This window comes from Aotus nancymaae, unplaced genomic scaffold (genome assembly GCF_030222135.1).
Source record: "Aotus nancymaae isolate 86718 unplaced genomic scaffold, 86718_ANA_hifiasm-v0.15.2.pri h1tg000040l, whole genome shotgun sequence".
NCBI lineage: Eukaryota > Metazoa > Chordata > Mammalia > Primates > Aotidae > Aotus > Aotus nancymaae.
Window position 1 is genome coordinate 126,148,254 of NW_026988454.1, and position 21,096 is coordinate 126,169,349.

At 45.3% G+C, this 21,096-nt stretch overlaps 1 protein-coding gene across 4 annotated transcripts in view; it reads right to left on the reverse strand.

Moving 5' to 3' along the window:
• Positions 1-1,829: 1,829 nt before the first annotated feature.
• BRPF3 (bromodomain and PHD finger containing 3) overlaps positions 1,830-21,096 on the reverse strand; it is a 35,709-nt gene continuing 16,442 nt past the window's right edge. For 3 of the 4 annotated variants that reach the window (XM_064361119.1, XM_012461586.2, XM_012461587.2), the window contains exons 8-13: positions 20,504-21,010; positions 16,886-16,979; positions 12,377-12,474; positions 9,308-9,405; positions 5,577-5,731; positions 1,830-4,200 (exon numbers count right to left, since the gene is read on the reverse strand). In XM_064361119.1, the coding sequence (XP_064217189.1) occupies positions 4,017-4,200; positions 5,577-5,731; positions 9,308-9,405; positions 12,377-12,474; positions 16,886-16,979; positions 20,504-21,010 (1,136 nt within the window). In that variant the 3' untranslated portion in view covers positions 1,830-4,016. The remainder of the gene's footprint in view (positions 4,201-5,576; positions 5,732-9,307; positions 9,406-12,376; positions 12,475-16,885; positions 16,980-20,503; positions 21,011-21,096) is intronic. The other variant, XM_012461588.2, reaches the window with a different exon arrangement.

Here is a 21,096-nt window from a genome sequence, read left to right on the forward strand (position 1 = left end):
AGGTGACACAGTGACAGTGACAGAGCTTTTAAGCCCAATACACTGCCCCATCACCTCAGTGGCTTCCAGTCACACGGGAGGTCAGCTAGTCACTGGAGCTGGAATACACAGTCTCTCTCTGAGCCATGACTTTGCCTCCTCTTCTTGGCCTCGCCTGCTAAAATCCTACCCATCTGGCCACTTTTTATTTCTAAAATGTTTTATAGAATGAGCTCGTAATTTCACCCTACTTTGTAAATAATTTGAAAATGTCTTTGTAATTCACCTTACAATTCATATATAAGGTCTTTCTTAACCCCATTTGTCAAGGCTTGAATTAACTGCTTCTGAAAGCTTTCATTGCTCCCCAACCAAACGTGTCTCTCCCAAACTCCTCTATGTCTGTGACCCTCTCACCGGCCTTATGTGGAGTTATGTGAGATGTGTCTTATAAATCAGGTTGTGAGCGTCTTGAGACCAGGGATGTGTGTCTTTGCAGCCCCAACACATAATACAAGGATTATTAGCCCATTGGCAGTACTTTGTGTGTGTTATGCCAAAATGAGAACTTTGACTTCAATGACAAGGCTGTCAAAGGCCTCGTGGAGGAGGTAATCAGAAGACCCCTGCATCCTCAGCCACACCACTGAGACAAGCATAGGAACCAGGGAGCACCAGAATGGGATAGGGTGGGGACAGAGGAAAAGCCATTCCATGCCCAGCAACTAAGCAGTTTGTCTCTGGGAACCCCTCTCTGCTACCGCTCTTCAGGGTGTTCTTATCCAGAAATGCTGGAGCCACAGCCACTGAGAAAGAAGCATGATACAGAACAGGCCAGTGGAGTCTTAAAATGCTGTGGCGCCCATAAAGAAAGCCTTGGTCAGATCCTTGTCCCAGAATTCTGCCACCATTTCTTAGCTGGCTGACCTTGGTCTTTTAATTTTCCTGGTCTGTTTCCTTGTCTGTAAAATGAAGACTAAGTAGGCTCAAGGATGCCTTCCAGCTTTAAGAGGAGTGAGGCCCATATTTCCCTCTCTGTGTGTCCCAGCTACCCATCTACAGAATTAATACAGCAGCAATGACACAGGGGTTGTGAGCATCCTAGTCTCAAGTTCAGCAAGTGTGGTAAACAGGTGCCAGGTATGTCCAAAGATTACTCTCCTTCTGAATGAGCAGAGGCTCCTAAAGGGACATGACCACAGGGAGGTGAGGCATGGGAAGGTAGGATGGACCTTCCACAGCTCCCTGAAGGTGGCAGTGCTGTCTGGGAGAGAAGTAAAGTCAGAGACCGTCTTCACCCTCCTCCCAGGGGTCCAAGAGACAGACAGAGGCTGGGCATGGTGGCTCCCACCTGTAATCCCAGCACTTTGAGAGGCCAAGGCGGGAGGATTGCTTGAGCCCAGGAGTTTGAGACCAGCCTGGGCAACATAGTGAGACCTCATCTTTGCTAAAAATAAAAAAAAAATAGGTGGGCATGATGGCATGTGCCTGTAGTTCCAGCTACTGGAGAGGCTGAGGCAGGAGGATCTCTTGAGCCCAAGAAATTGACCACACCACTACACTCCAGCCTGAGCAAGAGTGAGATCCTGTTTCAAAAAAAAAAAAAAGATAGAAAGAGCCCTCACTAGCTAGGAAACTGCAATAGCTAGCTAGACAACCCCATTCTTTTTTTTTTTTTTTTAATCGCATTTTAGGTTTTGGGGTACATGTGAAAAACATGCAAGGTTGTTGCATAGGTGCATACATGGCAACCCCATTCTTAATGGTCCTGGTCTGTTGAGGAGGTGGCTGTAGAGATTAAGACAGGGGTAGGCCCCTACTGATCATATTAAACACAGCACAGCAACTACTGCCCATTAGAACATTTATTTCTCAGAGAGAAAATAAGTTTCAGACAGTCATATTGTAGTAGGTAAAATTAACTTTTGTATTCTTTACAAGCATAGATTTTTCTGTTTATTACCTCTCTTATACCATCTGTTATAAACAATTCTAGAAAGCAAATAAAGTCACTTTCTACAATAAATAGAACATCATGTGCTTCACAGCAGACGCGACAGAGACACATAGGCCCCATGCCACAGCAGGATCTGAGCCGTTTCCCGTTCTAAAAGAGCATTTTAAAAAATGAGACTCAGAGAGAGACTGAAAGATTCAGAGATTGAAAAATAAAGAGAGAGACTAAGAAGAGTAAGTGTTGTGGGGGAAAGAGAAAGATATACACAGAAAGAGGGAGAAAGCCCCAAGATGTTACAACACAGGTTTAGACAAAGGTCACAGAGTCCACAGCTGACCAACTACCTGGGGAGAGGGGAAGCACTGGCTCCTTTAAATCAACGACACTGTGCGGCCACACAATGGAGGACTCCAATAATGGAAACTATAGGCCTGAATAATTTAGAACAGTATTTTACAATTATATACACCATGTCCTTCCCTAGCCATACGCTGTATTATGTTTTTATTACTGTACAAAATTCAAAACCCCATCCTTTAAGTTATAGTGTTTTGTTGGTTCCCTTTTAAACTCTGGCTCATGTCCCAAATGTATAAGAAGTTGTGGTGGTTGGTTGGTTGTACTTTTAAAAAGTCAAGTGTGTAAAAATGGCAGTGATCTCCCCAGTGACTTTGTTTTGTCCAAAACTCCCCTATGAAAAATTTAAAACAATTAAAAAGAATATCAGGTTAAAAATCAACATGGCAATCAGCAGCCTGCAACTGGCCCTGCGACTTTGGTGCTCAGAAGGTGAAAAGAAATGTCCAGAGAACAGACACTGAAGCCTCTGAAAGTTGTGTTGGTCAGTCAGCATTCCCCGTTCACAGTTTTTTTTTTTTCCTTCCATTTTTGAGAAGGTGAAGGTGGGGAGGAGGTTGAAGAGAAAGAAGGAAGGAGCCAGAGGGTTTGAAATAAAAGTAATGCATTCCCTGGAGGTGGGAAGTGGGAGTAGCAGAGGCTAAGCGGGGCACGGCAGTGAGCAGGCCAGGAAGATGTTTGGTGGCAGGCGCCATGCCATCCAGGTGGTGGAGAGTGAAACTTAAGACTACAATTACAGAAAAAGTCCATGAGGAGAAAATGGGGAAGAGGGCAGACTCAGCTGACGGGCACAGATCCACCCCAACTACCCTCAACATCTACGTGGACAGATGGACACACGCACACCCAGTGTGACAGGAGCCCACCCAGGAGGCTTGGCCCACCTTGTGGCAGCAAAGGAAAAAACAAGAGAGGACCCGCCTCAATCCAGGGGACATACTCACAGAGCCAGGAAGTTGTGTCATCAGCAAAAAGGAAGGTCTGTGGGTGGGAGGTGGTGTCCTGGGGGAGGGGGTCACCAGGTTGTGGGATGGCCTCTCTCTGGGCCCTGAGGAACTTGGCAGAGACACCGACCTGGCATAGCAGCTGGCCTCAAGGGGAATGAGACTAATATTAAAGAAAAAGACCAGTGTGGTGACGGTTTCTGTCAGTTTGGCACAAGAGAAAAAGAAAAGTAACATGGGAAGGAGAAAGCAAGACTGGGCAATGGGTGCAGAAGATGGGACAGGGAAGAAGTGTGAGAATGGGTGACAAGGGAGAGAGAGAATGAGCTTGGGGAGATTCCCCTCGGGACCCTGGTGTATCCACAGCATCTCTGGGATCAGTGTCAGAACCTCACCCGCCCTGAGGTGTAGTTAGTGGGAGTAGGATGGAGGGGGCCAGGCAGCCCCTCAAGAAGGAGCCCAGGACCTCTTGCCATCTGGGCCAGGTCCATCTCCTAAGCCAGGCCCAAGCCCCACAGCTGTTTCTACTTCTAACTGGTTCTTTAGTGAAATATCCCCTGAGGGACCTTGGGTAGGAGTTTTTGGCACACAGCAGGCCTGCCAGGGGAACCATGCAATTGGTCAAAACTGGGGCCTTGCCTATGGTGGGGCGAAAGCCCAGTCCCTGGCCTGCCACGAGAGAGGGAAGCTGCCAGCCATATATCTGGCAGGGCAGAAGAGGCTTCTCTGTGCCCCATAGGACGGAGGCAGGGCAAGCAGATGCAGGCCCAGCCCCGCCCTTACAGGTAGCTGGAGGTGACGAAGGAGTGGGGCCCCCGGACTCTGCTCAGGTGGATCATTGCGCGGTCATAGGCCACCTGCACTGACTTTCGGATGCTGGTCTTGCGGCCTTCCAGCATCTTGAGCTTGTCCACGGTGTCTTCCACACCCAAGGGCAGGACTTTGTCCCTTGGAAGCCACTGCCTGAAATGCAAGCACAGTAAGAGGCTGGGCAGTAGTGGGTCTCACAGGGAGCTCCTGTGGCCCCACTTGGCCAGGACCAGCAAAGCCAGGGTGAAGGTACAGGGCAGAGGGACGCAAATTGGGAGACTCCATGTAGGAGGCCACCAAGAATCCAGCAGTTTAGGGCAGCTAGCAGGATATGCAGGAGTGGAGTGGGGGAATGGCATGGAATCCATTTTGCAGCTAGGTCCTTCTCTGGGGCCTCACTCTGTTTGGAGAGTTGTCAGGGTCCATAGGCTAAGAGAGGTCCACCTGCTGCCCTCTGGGGCCAGATGAGCCATCCTGGAGGGCTCTGAGTCTCGACTTGCTTTAGAGAATTACAGAGCTATGGCTAGGAAGTAGGCTGATGCCAGAAACTGATAAACTGATCTGTGGTGGGACCTGTACCCTGTGTGTGTGTGTTTTTAAAGCTCCCCAGGTGAATGTAACATGTGGCTAACAATACAGCCTTTGGAGCAAGATCTTGTTTTGTATCCCAGTTCTGACTACAGGGTCTAGACTTGCTGAGGCTCAACTTCCTCATCTGCAAAATGGATTACGAGGGGGATTAATGAAGATTTAAATGAGAATTAAAAGTGATCAGATATATAAAACAATCTGTGTAAGTACATGGAGCAAACACTCAATGGCAGCTACTATCAACACTATTTTTATTAGCTAGTCCTACCTCCTCTATAGAAGCTAAGGTGAAAGGACTCTCTTGCTGGTGCTAAGAGAAACTTTTAAGTGTTGTGAACCATGAATGAGCAAGTCCCCTGTAGTGGACACTGCACTGGCCAGAACCCTCCAGGATGGAAACATGCTTCCCAGAAGCTACAGAAAGTGTTGGAAGACGACAGGATCTCATCTGAGTCCCTCTCTAGCAAACACCCTCCACCAAAGAAGCCTCTGGCCGAAGGCCACACCCGTCTTAGGGCAGTGGCATTCAATAACTAGTTGGCACAGGGTAAAAAGGCACAGCCCCAATTCCTGATGTCTCTATCTTGTTGAGTCACCCAGCTCCAGATGTGCCCAGTGGATGAGCAGAGGCAGCAAGTGGGCTGTAGTTCAGCTTCTGCCCAGTGCTGCATTGCTCCCACCCTACAGCTCTCCTCAATAAGCCTCCTGATGCAAGTCTTGACCTCAGAGTGTTTCCCAGGTAATCTGATCTGCAACACCCCTCAGTTACTATTAATGTGGCAAGTGCAGGCCAGTTGCTGGCAAGTAACGCCATCCCCTTCACCTGAGTGGAGACAAGGGTAATTGTATCCATGGCCCCTGTGTATCTCACTAGCACAGCAGTACTGGCACAGACTCCTGGTGTGTCCCTCAGCCCCCTCACAGCAGCACCCACTAACCAGGTGCGCTTGTTGTCAAAGAAGAGGACAAGGAAGAGCTTCTCTCCAGCCTCTGCCTGTTTCTGCTCTCCCAGCTTCAGCACGTCCAGCGGGGGGACAGGGATGGGAACGCCATTGTGCAGGAGGCCCTCCCGGGGCATCTTGGGATCGATGATCTGGAGGCAGAATAGAAGATGGGCACTCAGTGAGGGAGGCCAGGGTGAGCAGCGCCCCTGCTGCAGGACCAACTGCTGAAGCACCCACACCAGGGGAGTATCAGGCCTGATTGGGTATCTTTGATGTCTAGACCAGACAGGCAAACTCCTTCCTCCAATATCCCTTAGGAAAGAAGAGTAGATGTCACTTTTTTCCTGTCAATTTCCCTTTAGTACCTTTGCAATTCACCTCAAATGCTTGGGGGCCTTCTCTAGGTACCATGGCTATGAAGGCGGCTCTGCACTGGGAAGGCCATCCAGTTGGTTCTGTCTAACAAGGTCTCTGGTTATCCACTACCTTTCCGTCTGACTACAATCCTTCCTGATATATGGACCAGATACATTTGTGACACCTCCATAGTAAGATCAGAGATCTTAGTGTATAGCTAGAGAATGAGCTTAGAGGTTGATGAAGAGCAGGGGTATGTGGGTGGAAACTAGGGCCACCGGAGGCATTAATCCTTGAGGCAACAAGCTCCACAAGGGCAGCAGCTGGGCCCCTCTTCTTCAGGTCTGCTTCTGGCATCCAGCCCCGCCTTGCCTAGCACAGAGAAGGTAGGTGCTCAGCAAAAGGCCTAGCAGCATCAACAAAACAATCAAAATCCAGGACTAGGGAGTACTTTCAAAGTTTCCAAAGCTAATTATTCACACAGCATCTCATTTCAATCTCTTGCTGATGCTGAGAAGTCTGCTGACAGGTGTTAGCTGACAGAGGAAAACACCAAGCACAGAAGCAGGATGTAGCTGGCTAAAACCACACTGGGACTAAAACCAGATAAGACTTGGGCCTCCGAAGCCCACTGCCTCCTACACAGGCCCTGCTTCCAGAGCAAACAGCTAATTGCTCTGGGAGCAAAGACTGGGAACTTACTGAGGAAGCAGACTTCTCCAGAGATAGAGCAATCTTACTTCCTATATGCTGTCCCAGTGGGCCCCTTCTCATAAAAAACTGCTCTCATTATTTACCTTTGCATGTCTGCCAACTTCACTACATTCCTCTCAAGATAAGCAGCTGAAAGCAGCTGTTCTGGTTAGAAGTTTACTCTAAGGAAGTAAACTTACCATCTTAAATCACCTTACCCCACCCACCAGGTGTGTAATTTGATAAAACTCTCTCTCTCAGTTTGTCTGTCAATCTCCCAGGGATTGAAGTAAACTGTTCTAGTGAGAACCACCATACAAGCCCCTGTAAGCTTCCTTGATTACCAAACAAGACAAAGAGGCTACTCTGACAATGTTTCCTCTTGACTAAGGCATGCTGGTTCCTGCCTTGGAACCCAGCATTCTTGCAGAGGGCAGATTGTGAAAAATTTCCCCTGAGGGCAAAAGCAAGGTGGGTAAGTCTGCCATCTGAGGAGAGCTTTTGTGTCCCAAAATAATAAATGGTCCATTCATTCAATGAATACTATACAAATGTATAACAACAAGAATACTATGCAAATGTAAAACAACATGGTAACAAAGCTTAACATATGTGTACATACACTATTATTACAACTATAATATGAATATGTGAACACTAAGAACGAACGATACAAAATGCTTGGAGTCAACATTAGAATGGTAGGGTTTGTGTTGTTTTTTTCCCCCTCTATTAACTTCTATATTGCGGTATATTACTCTTAAAAAGAAAAGAAAAAATGTTTAAAAGACAAGGAAAAAAAAAGACAAGAGCCAGAAAAAATTAAAAACTGCATACCCACTATCTATGGATGCAAATACACACTGAAGAATGCATAGGAAAAAGACTAGGAGAACATACACCAAAATAAAAACACAGGTTGTGTTCAGGTGGTGGCTGAAATTCTTTAATCATGAGATAAAATATATAATTAAGAAGGTAATTTTAAAAAAAAAGAAGACGAGTTTTAGACGAGAGCTTTTGCATTGTGAAGTATTTTGTTTGTTTTTTAAATCCAAACCTGCACAGCTTAATCACTTCTTTAATGACTGAGCTGGGAGTCCTGTGGTTTCACCACTGGCAGGGCAGAAAGCCCTGTGAAGGGCAGGCAGCCTGAGGCCCTAACTCTTCAGCTGCTGGAGTACAGCAAGGATTTTCCCTGCCTGCTACTGCTAAGGAGGGACTAGAGTAGGCAACATTGTTTCCAATATGGTTCTGACAAATTGTATTAATATAACCTCTTTGGGCCATAGTTTCCTTATCTGACCAAACAGGATCAGAATTCCTCCTCTTCTTATCTTAAAAGGCTGCTGTTAAGAGTCGCAGATATGAAGGGGCTGGAGAAACCCAGAGTCCTGTATACATTAAGAGGCTGGTGGGGTGGTTCCCAACCCTGGCTACAGATCATCTGGGATGTTTTCTAAAAAACATTCATGCCTCAGTCTGGCCTCAGAGAGTCTAATTTGATAGTGCTGGGGTGAAGCCGACTTGATATGGGTCTTGTTTTAAAAAATTCCCCCAGATTATTCTCACACATCCCAAAGGTTTAGTATCAGTGGTATCTTTCAGAGCCAGATGGACACTAACTCCCCAACTGAGAAAGAGTTCAGAAATAATAATCAAGGTGGTAAGAACTGAAGTTTTAGCTGCTGCTACTATGAAAGAAATGAAAAGCTTAGTTACTGCTGGTGTGAGTATAAAGTGAAATGAACTTCCGGCAACTTGGAAACTTGTATCAGATTTCTGCATAGACTTTGCCCCAAGAAGGCACTCCTAAGAATTCACTGTAAGGAAATAATCATGGATGTGCACAAGGGTAAAGCTACAATGATGTTTATTGCCAACTGTTTATCATAGTGAAAAATTTAAAACGATCTAAGTGACCAACTAGGGAATGGTTAAAATATGGTACATGCATACAACTGAAGACGATGCAATCATTAAAAGTGATGTTGACAAAGAATGTTTAATGGCATAAGATGTGCATGTTCATGATATGCTGTTAAGTGAAAAGGAGGCTAAAAGCAGTATGGTCTCATGTATATGCATACTTATAAAATTTTTATTAAAGGGTAAGTGGCTATACACCCCAAGTTATCCCCGAATAGACAGGACTGTGGATGATTTTGAACTCAGTGGCTCAGAACACAAACTTTGACATCACACATTTTAAGCCCTGGGCTCAAATTCCAACCCTGTCATTTATTAGCTGGATGACCACAAATCGTCAGTTTGCTTCCCTACAAAATGGAATAATTGTACTTTCCTCAGTATTTCAAGAACTTAGCATGACAAATGTTTAATAAAACATCTAAGCATTATCAGTAGCTTTAAAGATTCTCTACAATGGGCCCTGTTACTTTTATGTATAAACAAATAAATAAATGCTATTAAAACTCTAAGAACCCTAGCCTTGATCTGCATACTTTTAGTCTATTTTTAGTGCCCCAAACTGGGAGCTTTGCTAGTTTGACCCACTCAGCCTGGGGCAAAACCCCCCTCCCTTCTATAGCTAAAGGCACCCTGACTCCCACCACACTCTGCTGGCTTAATCCAATCAGATAAGCCCCCAAGGCAAGGCAGGGGGCCAGAACCGCCCAGGGGAGGTAGGAGGGTGGTGTCTGGGGCAGACTCACCAAGGCAGGGTAGGAGGGGTAGCCTCGGCACTTGGCCCACACCAGCTCCAAGGGCTCCAGGTCTCCGCGGTCTTCAAAGGGCAGCAGGAGGCTTCTGCCTGGTGGTGGGGAGGGGAGGAGACAGCACCCAAAGGGGACTTGGAATGGTGCCCAAAAGACCTGCCTGTGGCCTCCATTTGACTGGGGCAACCCAGGAATGAGTCACAACATCCCCTCCACCCTTCCTTTTCCCTCTCTTTTCCTTAGAAGTTAGACTGGATCAGGGGTCGGCAAACTAGTTCTGTAAAGGGCCATATAGTAAGTATTTTAGCTTCTGTGGGCAACATGGGCTCTGTTGGAATTACTCAACACTGCTGGTATAGCATGAAAGCAGCCACACACACAATCTATAAATGAATAAATATCTATGTCCCAATAAAACTTCATTTTTTGGACACTGAAATTTGAATTTCATATAATTTTCACATGTTATGAAATATCATTCTTTTGATTTTTCAATCATTTAAAAATGTAAAAACCATTCTTAGCCCATGGACTATACCAATATAGGCAACAGGCCATAGTTCACCGACCTCTGAACTAGAACCCTAAGATGGCTTTCCCTGGAAAAATGTAACTGCTTCATCCTCAGGGCCTTAGGGAAGGAGGGCCATAATCCAGCTTGCGCAATGCTACATACTGCTCTCTGGGCCTCCCTGAGTGGGGAGTCCTCATGATGGAGGCTTCATGGACAAAGATCCCAGGGAGGACATCTTGGCAAAATCACTTGCTAAATGAGTTCTTTTCTGACAGGGTCACACCTGGCCATCTAGGTCACCTGGATGCACAGCACTCAGTAGAGCCAAGCAGTCTGCAAGTCCTTCACATGCCTTCTTTTGTCAGAACCTTACACTGGGTATCCCTGGGGCACTGCATCTTTTCATCTTACTTTGCTCTGCACTCAGTGCACTAGCACATGTGAATGAGTGCTTCACAGATGTTTCTGAACACACAAAAGAACCTCTCTTTCCCTCCCCACATCTATACACTGGAGTGCACAAGTGACCACACTCAACCAAGGAAAAAAGTCCAAATCTAACAGAGTGGAAATTATTTCTAAGGAAATGTTACTACCTCACTTTTTTTAAAAAAATTATTTATTTATTTTATTTTTTGTAGAGATAAGATCTCACTATGTTGCCCAGGCTGGTCTCAAACTCCTGGCTTCAAGCAACCCTCCTGCCTTGGCTTCTCAAAGTGCTGGGACTACAGGCATGAGCTATTGTGCTTAATTCTACTTGTAATTTTAAAAAGTGTTAAAAAATTATAGTAAGATACTGTTTTGCACCTATTGAGTCAATAGCAGTAACAATAAAAAGATAAAATCCAATACAAAAGAGGTAGACTGAGTGGAAACTGGTGCAATCACATACTACTGATGCAACTGCAGACCAAACCCATCCTTATGGAATGTAATTTGGCAGTATGTCTGAAGAGCCATTTAAAAAATGTATGAACCACCTGTTCCAGTAAATTCCTTCCCTGGGAATTTATTCTAAGAAAAATAACTTTAAAGATGAATAAAAGAATTTTAAACAAAAATATGTGTTCACTACATTACATATGATATTAAAAGCTGGAAACAACCCAAATGCCTAACAATAGAATGGTTAAGTAAATTATAATGCATTGTTAGATCATTGTTCCAATAATGAGATATATAAAGATTATGTGTCAACATGAAGAAAGTATAACATAACATTGAAAAAAGTAGAATACAAAAGTGCGTGTGTTTGGATTAGCATTTTGTTAAAAATGTGCCTAAAATAAACAGAAGGCAACACAGAGAAATGAAGACAATCACGTTACAGTGATGGAACTATGGGAGGTCAGTATCCTTTGGCGTCATTTTAATGAGCATGTGGTTTTAAAGGCAAAGAATAAGATGTCACCACCAGAAGCACAAAGTGTGCCAATCCACTCCTGGTTTTGTGCGAGACGCTATATAAATTCATCTAGACACAAGCCCTGCCTTTTGGGCACTGACAGTTACAGAAAGCAATGAAACACACAGGCATGCATTCATCAACACACATACGAGAAAGAAACTGATGCTATGGGAAAATAAAGCAGTTGGGTAAAGGAAAGAAGAGAAGCCCTGCAGCCTGTGTGTTAGATGGAAACTTCAAAGACAGGGCATCCAGGGAGTGCACACCCCTGTACAGCAGGGCTGGACAGAGGTGAGCTCAGAGAACAGCCTGCTCTGCACCTGCTCTACCTTAGCACCACCCCAGACCTCTCCCCTAGGTCCTGCCCTGTCCTTTATTCCTTTTGTCCAAGGAGACAAGGCCCATAAAACTACAGGGTTATGTATGTGCGAGATTTAGTGAAATAGGCTATCAGTACATTAGTGAATGCTGACAGCCAGTATCCATAAAAATTACAAACACACACTTCCTTCAATTCAGCAATTCCACTTCTATAGATATACTCCCTATGGATATAAAATCATGCATAAGATTGCTCACTGCAACACTGGTTATGATAATAAGTAAAAACAATCTAAATGTCCATCTTTAGAGGACTGGCTAAGCAAATGATGGCATTCCTATATAATGGAACACTAGGAAGCCAATAAAAAGCACAGAAAGATCTCCATGATATATTATTAACTGGAAAAGAGAAATGGTTTAGAGGAACATGTACATATTAGGCTTCTCCATTTACTTTCTTAATTATTCATGCAAGTTTTGGCTTGTATATACACGGATTACCTCTGGAAAGATATAAAAGAAAATGCTAATAGTTGATGTTCCAGGAAGGGGATGGTAGCTTTCATTATACACCCTTTTGTACCTTTTTGATTTTTATTAATATGGACATGTATAACCTATTCAAATTTAAGATGCAATTAAAAAAAAAAGAGTATGATTGGCCTGGGAGAAGGCCATCTCCCTGCCCACGTGCCCAAGAGTTTTGGGGAGCTCAGGGACTGGCTGCCTGGTTCTGAGCCCAGCAGTGCAGCTGCCTGAAGAGCTGGCTCCTCAGAAGGCCTGGCCCCTTGAGCTCTGCCTGAACATTGCTCCTCACCTGAGCCACTGTAGTCAGAGTCTCCATTCACACCTTCCAGGAAGGGCACTCGAGACAGGGCTGGCTTTCCACGGCTGCGTTTGGGGGGCGTCAGATCACTGCACACAGAGCAGGGAGAGGGGTGAAATGAGAAATTTCAATGACTAAAATGCCCACTCCCCTTCTCCCTTCTCCCATCTCTGACAGGAATGGAGCTGCAAAAACTCTTCAGGGAGGATAGTTTCCATCTTCCCCTAAAAACTCACACTAACCCATGTTTTTCACTGAAAAGTTCCCACGATGTTTTGAGGAACCATTTCATCTACATGGAAGGACTGAACCTGGAGGGAGTTGCTCGCTTCCCTGCTCAGAAACCTTGGACTTCATCCAAAGGAAAGGTCACCCCAGTCATCTGTCAATCCTTCCAGAGTCTCAGCGGCCTTGCCATGAGAAGGGGCCATCTTACATCTGCCCAGAATTCTTTGCTCTGGTTCACATCGCTTCTTCTTTAGAAACCAATTTATTTTTGAGATTCAAAAATTTGCCTCTTTGCCAAATTTTCTAAAGTGGACATATCATACTTCCTTAATTAGAAAAGACAGTTTTAAATTGGAAAAAAAAAACACTTCTCACTTCCAAATGGTTTATATGTGAAGTTTTTCTTGGATAGAGAGAAGTGGATTTTTTAAACTAAAAAGTGGGCCGGGCATGGTGGCTCGCGCCTGTAATCCCAACACTTTGGGAGGCCAAGGCGGGCAGATCACAAAGTCAGGAGTTCAAGACCAGCCTGGCCAACATGGTGAAACCCTGTCTCTATTAAAAATACAAAAACTAGCTGGGTGTGGTGGCATATGACTGTAATCCCAGCTACTCAGGAGGCTGAGGCAGGAGAATCCCTTGAACCAGGGAGTCAGAGGTTGAAGTAGCTGAGATATGCCACTGCACTCCAGCCTGGCCACAGCACAAGACTCCATCTCAAAAAAAAAAAAAAAAAAAAAGTGGACCAATTTTTTTTCATGGCTACTGCAAGAGGCAAAATATATATTAAACAAAGACTAAAAAGTGATAAGCAAAAATGAGAATAGCAATAGTAAAGTAAAGCAATGTTACAACTAAAGCCCAACTACACATCAGTATTTTCAAATTGTTCCCCATGCAATTCTAATGTACGACCACAGTTTCCGGGCAAAAATTATGTGGCTAAGGCTTTTTTCCATCCAAACTTCAAAATACATTACTCCTATATAATTTTAGTTTTTTCTACTAAAAAATGCTTAAAGAATAGGTTGTTGGAAGGGTGTGGTGGCTCGCGCCTGTAATCCCAGCACTTTGGGTGGCCAAGGCGGGCAGATCACCTGAGATCAGGAGTTTGAGACCAGCCTGGCCAACATGGTGAAACCCCTTCTCTACTAAAAAAACAAAAAAAATTAGCTGGGCGTGGAGATGCATGCCTGTAATCCCAGCTACTTGGGAGGCTGAGGCAGGAGAATCGCTTGAACCCAGGAGGCAGAGGTTGCAATGAGCTGAGATCATGCCACTGCACTCCAGCACAGGTGACAGAGCGAGACTTTGTCTTAAAAAAAAAAAAAGAATAGGTTGTCAATCAGCAGAAAAGCAGAAATGCTTAAAGAAACCCTTGGTGGTATAAGAAACAGCCAGGAGTAGGAACTTGAAGGAGAGTAGGGTACTCCTGTTTTACTGAATCAGAACTGACTTTATGAGGACCTTATGCTAAGAAAACTTTGCTTAACCAAAACCCAATGAATCATAATTTTTTAGTAACCAGTAGTTAGGTTGGTAGTTTTTTATTGCTAGTCAAAATAGGAACCAATTGAGAAAAAACAAAAAATACCCAGTTTACATTAGGATTCAGTTCCCATTCGCCCTACAAAAATCTGCCAACATATTAGACTCTGGGGCCTTATACAAATGTAAAGTGCTAGTAATTTTATCAGAAAAGCCTCTCAAAGTTCACATCAAGACAAAAAAAAAAATCACAGTTCACATAAAAAAACTGGGGAGACATCTTCAAATACAACAGAACAGAACACAGCAAAGTAGTTAAGAAACTCTGGAGCCTATCTGGGTTCAAAACCCAACTCTTGTCATCAGTTCTGTAACCTTCAGCAAGTTACTTAACTTCTCTAAGACTTGCACTCCCCATGTGTTGCTATAAGGATTAATGAATGAACACACATAAAGCCCTCAGAACAGCACATACCATGAGGTCAATAAATGGCAGTTGTAGTTATTGTCATATGAAGGATAGTAAATTTTAATGTCTTATTTAAAGTCTTACAAATTGCTAATACTGTACTATAGAATGATGAGCTCTGAGAAGGATGAGCTCAATAAAACAGGATGCAACACCAAAAATGGTCTGTATGTTTCTGATTTATAGAAGAAAGCATAACTGACTAAATCATGGCCTGCATTTCAGCCCTCTTTTCAAGTTACCCAGGCCTAAAAACACAACCCAACCTATAATTATCTTATTTACTGGTTTAACATCCATCTCCATGAGAATAGACACCTGAGAAGAAAATCTCCATGAGAACAGACACCTTATTGCTTAGAATGGTAACTGGCATACAGTAGGTATTCAATTATCAATAGTTGAATGAGTGACCTATAAAACCTGCTCAGAAAAATCATCAGAAAAGATAAACCAAGGGGTAAGTGAAAAAGAGGGGGTGGCGGATGGGTTAGTGAAGTGACCAGTTGTTTCAAGGTTATTTCTAATTCTGGTCTAATAAATAAGATCTTCCCTTATGTACTTATTACCACAGTATAGGGGGAAAAAGAAAAAGAAAACAACCCTTGCAGTTGAAACCCTTGAATCTCCTATTTTAAAACCTGAAATAATAATACACACTTTCTCCAAGGGGCCCCAGATAAATCAAGGGCACCACACTGGAGTTCTACAGAAAGGCAAACACACCACCTGAATCAGCAGGCTAACCAGAGCCCAGCCTGGCTTGCTCTTGTGGCTCACAGCTGAAAAGAAAGCCGTTCACAGAAGAGGCCAACACACCTTCCACCTTTAGTCAAGGGCTAGAAAAGGATAGTTTGATGGGTCCAATCCTGCCCTGACCCCAATAAATTGGGCTTCCAGGCACTTTATCTTTGAAAGGAGTCAGGAACTTCAACCCAGGGCCAGGCTAGAGGCATCTTGTAAGATTGTCAAATGTTTTCCTTTCCTGTGCCTGATTACTTTTTTCCCATCTACTTCCCCTGTATCTCTGGAGGCTGCAATAGGAAGCTAGGTCAACTCTGAGGATTGGCTGGGGGTAGGGGGATCTCAGGGAACCGCTCCAGGGCCAAGGAGTAGCTGGGGACCCCCTCAGCCCTACCAGTAGTCCTACTGCCCAGGTAAACTGAATGCCTAACAGAACACATGCCCAATCTGCCTTGGGAGCACTTCAAACACAAATATATAGCCTTCTGGTGCTGCCCTGGGACCTTCCTCCCCTACTTTGAACCTAGGATCCATTCAGCAGTCATGTGGTGGGGTCAAGACATCAGCCTTCAGGACAAGTCACTCTTCCTTTGTGGTACTAAGGGTTTCTCATTTCCAAGGGTCCTCCCCACCCTGGTGTCTTGCAGAACACAGAAGAACACAGAGAAGGAGCTCTATAAACTCTTGTGCCTGGAAGAAACTTTAAGGTTCTGGCCTGAGAAATCCTCCCTTCAGATAAAAGAATGGGAAGAAATCCATCCCTTTTCAGATCAAGGATAGAAGAAGAGCTGGGGCCTTTGTCCGAATAAAAGGCAATTCCAGGCCGGGTGCTGTGGCTCACGCCTGTAATCCCAACACTTTGGGAGGTCAAGGCAGGCAGATCACTTGAAGTCAGGAGTTCAAGACCAGCCTGGCCAACAGGCTGAACAGGTGAAACCTCATCTCCACTAAAAATACAAAAATTAGCTGCGCACGGTGGCACATACCTGTACTCCCAGCTACTCGGGAGGCTGAAGCAGGAGAATCACTTGAACCCAGGAGGCGGAGGTTGCAGTGAGCCAAGATCGTGCCACTGCACTCCAGCCTAGGCAGCAGAGCGAGACTCCGTATCAAAAAAAAAAAAAAGGCAATTCCAAATTTCTTACTTGTTCATTTCATATACCTATACCACACCTCTATGAAGAAGCTATGATGCCCCAAAAGGCAAAGAGCAAAAACCAAGTCTGTAACAGGCTGGGTTGTCTAAGTATGTGTAGGGGACGTTGGCTCAAATGTTAATTCCACTGAGCAATAAGAGACTTAGCTTTCCCTATCCTCTAGAGTCCAAATTCAGCCCCACAAACCCTGTAAAGCATCAGTACTACTCTTCCTCTCTTAGATCATACCTGAGAGTCAAGGGATACCCTGTTTCCTAGGAACTCCCAGAGTTACAGATCAGAGGCCTCAGGGAATAGCAGGAGTGGGAGAAGAAAGAAACAGGTAAGCAGGAGGAGGTTTAATCTATAGCTGAACGGAGAGTAAAAGGAGAGGTGGCAGAGCTGCTGACAAAGCTTTGGGGAATGTGTTCTTACCTGCAAGCTTCAAATGCCAGTCCACCACTGAGACCCAAACTACATTCCGAGTCAGACCCGCTTTCGGTGTGTTTTCCAAAGCCGTTGGTTATGCCTGCCAAGGACACACACAGTGAGTCTGAGTGCAGAAATCCCCCTTCCTAATACATGCTACAGTGTGAGGCAGCCACCTCAGGAGGGCTTAGTGAGGAGTGGAGAGGATGGCTATTCCTTTCCCTTTAAGAAATGGGTCTTGGGTGGTAGAGAAGATCTGATAAAGACAAAGGTTTGGGGGGAAATATTGCTGGCTAGGGCAAGGAGCAGACACTACAATTTCCTTCCCATCCTTCTGCTTTTACTTTAAGCAAACCGTAGCACACAGCTTATTCAGATACTGTCATTCGGCTACAAAGGGAGACTTCTCCCACCTTGGCTGGCTCACACGTCCCTGGATCTGCTTCTAATTTCAAACCTCAATTATCAGGGAGTCTTCTCTGCCCTTTTCAGGAACCCACCCGCCTTGCCTCTTCAGATAAACACTCCCGTACCCTATCCATCATGCAGCTGGCAACAGCTAGTTTGATTCTCTGGGGATGGTGTCAAGAGAGACTAGAGAAGGATAAGGGCCCTTCGTCAACCACACCCTGAGTTATCTCACAGGGCTAATCCAAATTGAGGATTGGGGGTACTCTTCAGTGGAATTAAAGCAGCCCAGAACTTCCTGGGAGAATCAGAACCTGGCATTCTAGGCTGGGCTCTGAAACACAGGTTCCTTTTCTCTTTCTTTGAGGTCTTTCTTTGGCCTCTCCTTTTGTAAAGTGAAAATAATATCTTACTTACTTACTATTCAGTATGAATGAGAGAAGGTCTGTTTACAGTGGGGAGCCCTTCAGAGGCAAATGAAGACTGTTTGGTCATTCCAGGGATATGACCTTGAAGTGAGGGCTTTCACTCTCCTATCTATCCAATTTATTTTTCTATTTTTTGAGACATGGTCTCGCTCTGTTGCCCAGGCTAGAGTGCAGTGGCGTAAACAAGGCTCGCTGTAGCTTCGATTGCCTGGGTTCAAGTGATCCTCCCGCCTCAACCTCCTGAGTAGCTGCGACCACAGGCATGCACCCTATGCCCAACTAACTCTTTAACTTTGTAGAAACATGGTCTTGCCATGTTGCTCAGGCTGGTCTCAAGCTCCCGAGCTTAAGTAATCCTCCTGCCTCAGCCTCCCAAAGTGCTAGGATTGCAGGTATGAGCCACTGTGCCTGGCCTTTATCCAACTGCTAGCCACACTAAAAGTCCTGTAATTCTAATAGCTGAGTCAAGAGGGGTGCAGAGAACGGCCAGGCACCCAATTTGAAAGCTGTAAATCAGACACCTTAGCTAGAAAACTGTGAGGCAAGTCCTTCCTGTAAAAGTAGGTATCTGAGCCACAATGTCTATCCTCTGAACTGGCTCTGCCTCTAACATTATGACCACAATTTAAATCACTGAAGCCATCTGTGTCTTGGATGCCTCACTTATAAAGGATCAACATCTCTTTTTGTGAGATTCATCTTAGGTTGTATAGAAATACTCCTGGGTGCCAGGCAACTGGGACGGTGAGAGAGAGACAGGATTCTAGCAGTATCTCCAAGCAGCAGGCCCCTCAGGTTGGGTGGGCCTCATGTACAGAGCTATTTCCCAGTAGCAGAATCTTTCATTCTTTTTAATGCAGTGTTCTTAGCACTGTATGGCTAAGCCTGATACAGCTGAGAGGATGACAACAATAACTGCTACCATCTACTGCTATATGCCAAGTGCTTTATAAAGGGTATTTCCAGTTCTTAGAACCTTGCAAGGTATGTATCAGAAGCCCCACATTAGAAATAAGGAAACAGGCTCAGAGAAGTTAATTAATTTTCCTGTGGTTACAGAGAGTAAGAAGTTGCGGATTTGAAAGCAGGTATGCCTAACTCCAGGCCTCAAATCTCTTGCCTGTATATACCAACTTACTCCCTAATACAGAAAAGTTTTGGCCAGATGGGATGGGAAGGTATTGTTTAAAACAAAATGTCAGGCAGGAAGACAGAAAAGCAAGTGCTGGCCACAGTCCAAAGTCACCACATAAAAGTACATGAGGAATGCAAAGAGCAAAAGCCAAGAGCAGCCCCTCCCTGCCAAGAAAGTGGGTCTTCCCTATCTCAACAAGACCTAAGTACTCTGCCTGGCATTCAGTTCTTCGCATACAGTCCCATCTCACTCCAGTCTTGGCTCCTGATGCTCTGGGAAGTCCCTCTCTAAGCTGTCCCTCACAGAGAGTCTGTCCTCTTCCTTGTTCCCATACACCCTGGCCTGAGGCCTTCACAACTATTCCTTTCTGCCCTCATCCCACAGGGCCAGCTCAGCCCAACTACTACAGCTCAAATTCCCTAAACACCTCTAGCAATGTTACCTCTCATGTGACAAATAACAACACATTGTTCACCACTGGGGTTCCTCTACATTTTGACAGATTCATTTGCCCACTGGTCTGTGAACTTTCCAGAGCTGGAATTAAGTCTGACTTACTTTAATAATTCCCGACCCCACTCATGACCAGCTCCTGCTGGATGTGTACTAAGAACTCTTTAGGCCAAGAGCAGTGGCTCACTCTTATAATCCCATCACTCTGGGAGGCTGAGATAGGCAAATCACTTGAGGTCAGGAGACTAGTCTGGCCAACATGGTGAAACCCCATCTCCACTAAAAATACAAAAATTAGCAAGGCAGGTGGTGGGCGCCTGTAGTCCCAGTTACTCAGGAAGCTGAGGCAGGAGAATCACTTGAACCTGGGAGGCAGAGGCTGCAGTGAGCTGAGATCATGCCACTGCACTCCAGCCTGGGCGACAGAGCAAGACTCGTCTCAAAAAAAAAAAAAACGAAAAAACTTCTCTTTAGTGATGGAGCCTCAGCCTCCATCACCTACCTCTACCACCACCTCACCCCACCCCACCCACACTGCTGTAGCCAAACTGTTCCCTCACCGTTCCTCAGATATGCAGACATGTTCCCACCTCCAGGGCCTGTGTACTTTCTAGTCTATCTTTTTGGAATGTTCTTCCCCTAGACAAACAAATAGCTCATGTCTTCAATTCCTTCAGATCTCTACTCAAATATCATCTCCTTAGAAGATCTGGCCACCCTCTCTAAGACCACCCTAGCATTTCCTATCCTCCTTCCCTGCTGGATCTTTCTCCAAAGCTTCTAATATAAAATACAGTTTACTCATTTGCTTTTAATCTATTTCCCCCATAAGAGAGGAGATTTTTGTCTGTTTTGTTCATTGCTTTTTTTCCCCCAGTGCCTAGAATAGTGCCTGATATAAATATTTGATGAATGAACTGAAACGAAGGTAGGAATCATTTTACTCTATACAACACTGCATTCCCCTCAGGGCCAGTGACAGTCCAGACGTAATCTGGCTCTCTGGAAAATACCTACTCAAAGCCTATTTCCCCTGGCTGCTACTCATATGCCAGGCCTAACTGTGAACTATGGTGCCCTCAATGCTACTACTGCTGTCCAACAGGGCCATTAGGGAGATGGCCAATTGGGGAAGGTGCTGGCTGGCAAGGCAAAGCAGAAAAGCAGATGTGTAGCAAGAGAAGTCACAGGCAGGGTCACCTGTCTCTTCCTCCTGCTGGGGGGACCTCTCCCCTTCACTCTCACTACAGCTCCTGCTCCTTGGCCGCTTCCGGGACTGGTGCTCATCCTCGATGCTGGCTGCAGAGGCAGGAGAGCCTGCCACACCCTGGTCCTCGTCATTCTCCAGGGCCCTGTCTGGGCTTCTCTGTATCTTAACCCCATTCTTGGCCTTCTTGAAGAGGACTGATGTGCGGCGACCCACACCGCTAAGAGGGGTACCGGCAGGGGTGTCAGGGGCCGTGAGGGACAGTCTGTTGATGCCATTATCACTGAGCAAGCGTTGCAAAGGCTCACTCCCTAACTGCAGTGGTGATTTTTCCAAGAGCTCATCTTCTTCCACGTTTCTGGGCTTAAGGAATCGGCTTGGAGATTTGCTATCATTGATGGGTTTCAGAGTCGGGGGATCCGGGGGGGATTCTTGCTCAGACAACGAAGGTGCAGGCCCAGTGGGCTCCAGGGTTGGTGGAGGAGGCAGTCTGGAGTCATCTATTAGAAAAAAAGAGAACCTGCTTGAACATTTTAGAAAGAGTCTGCTCCTACAAGCTAGATACTGACACTGATAACCAAGAACC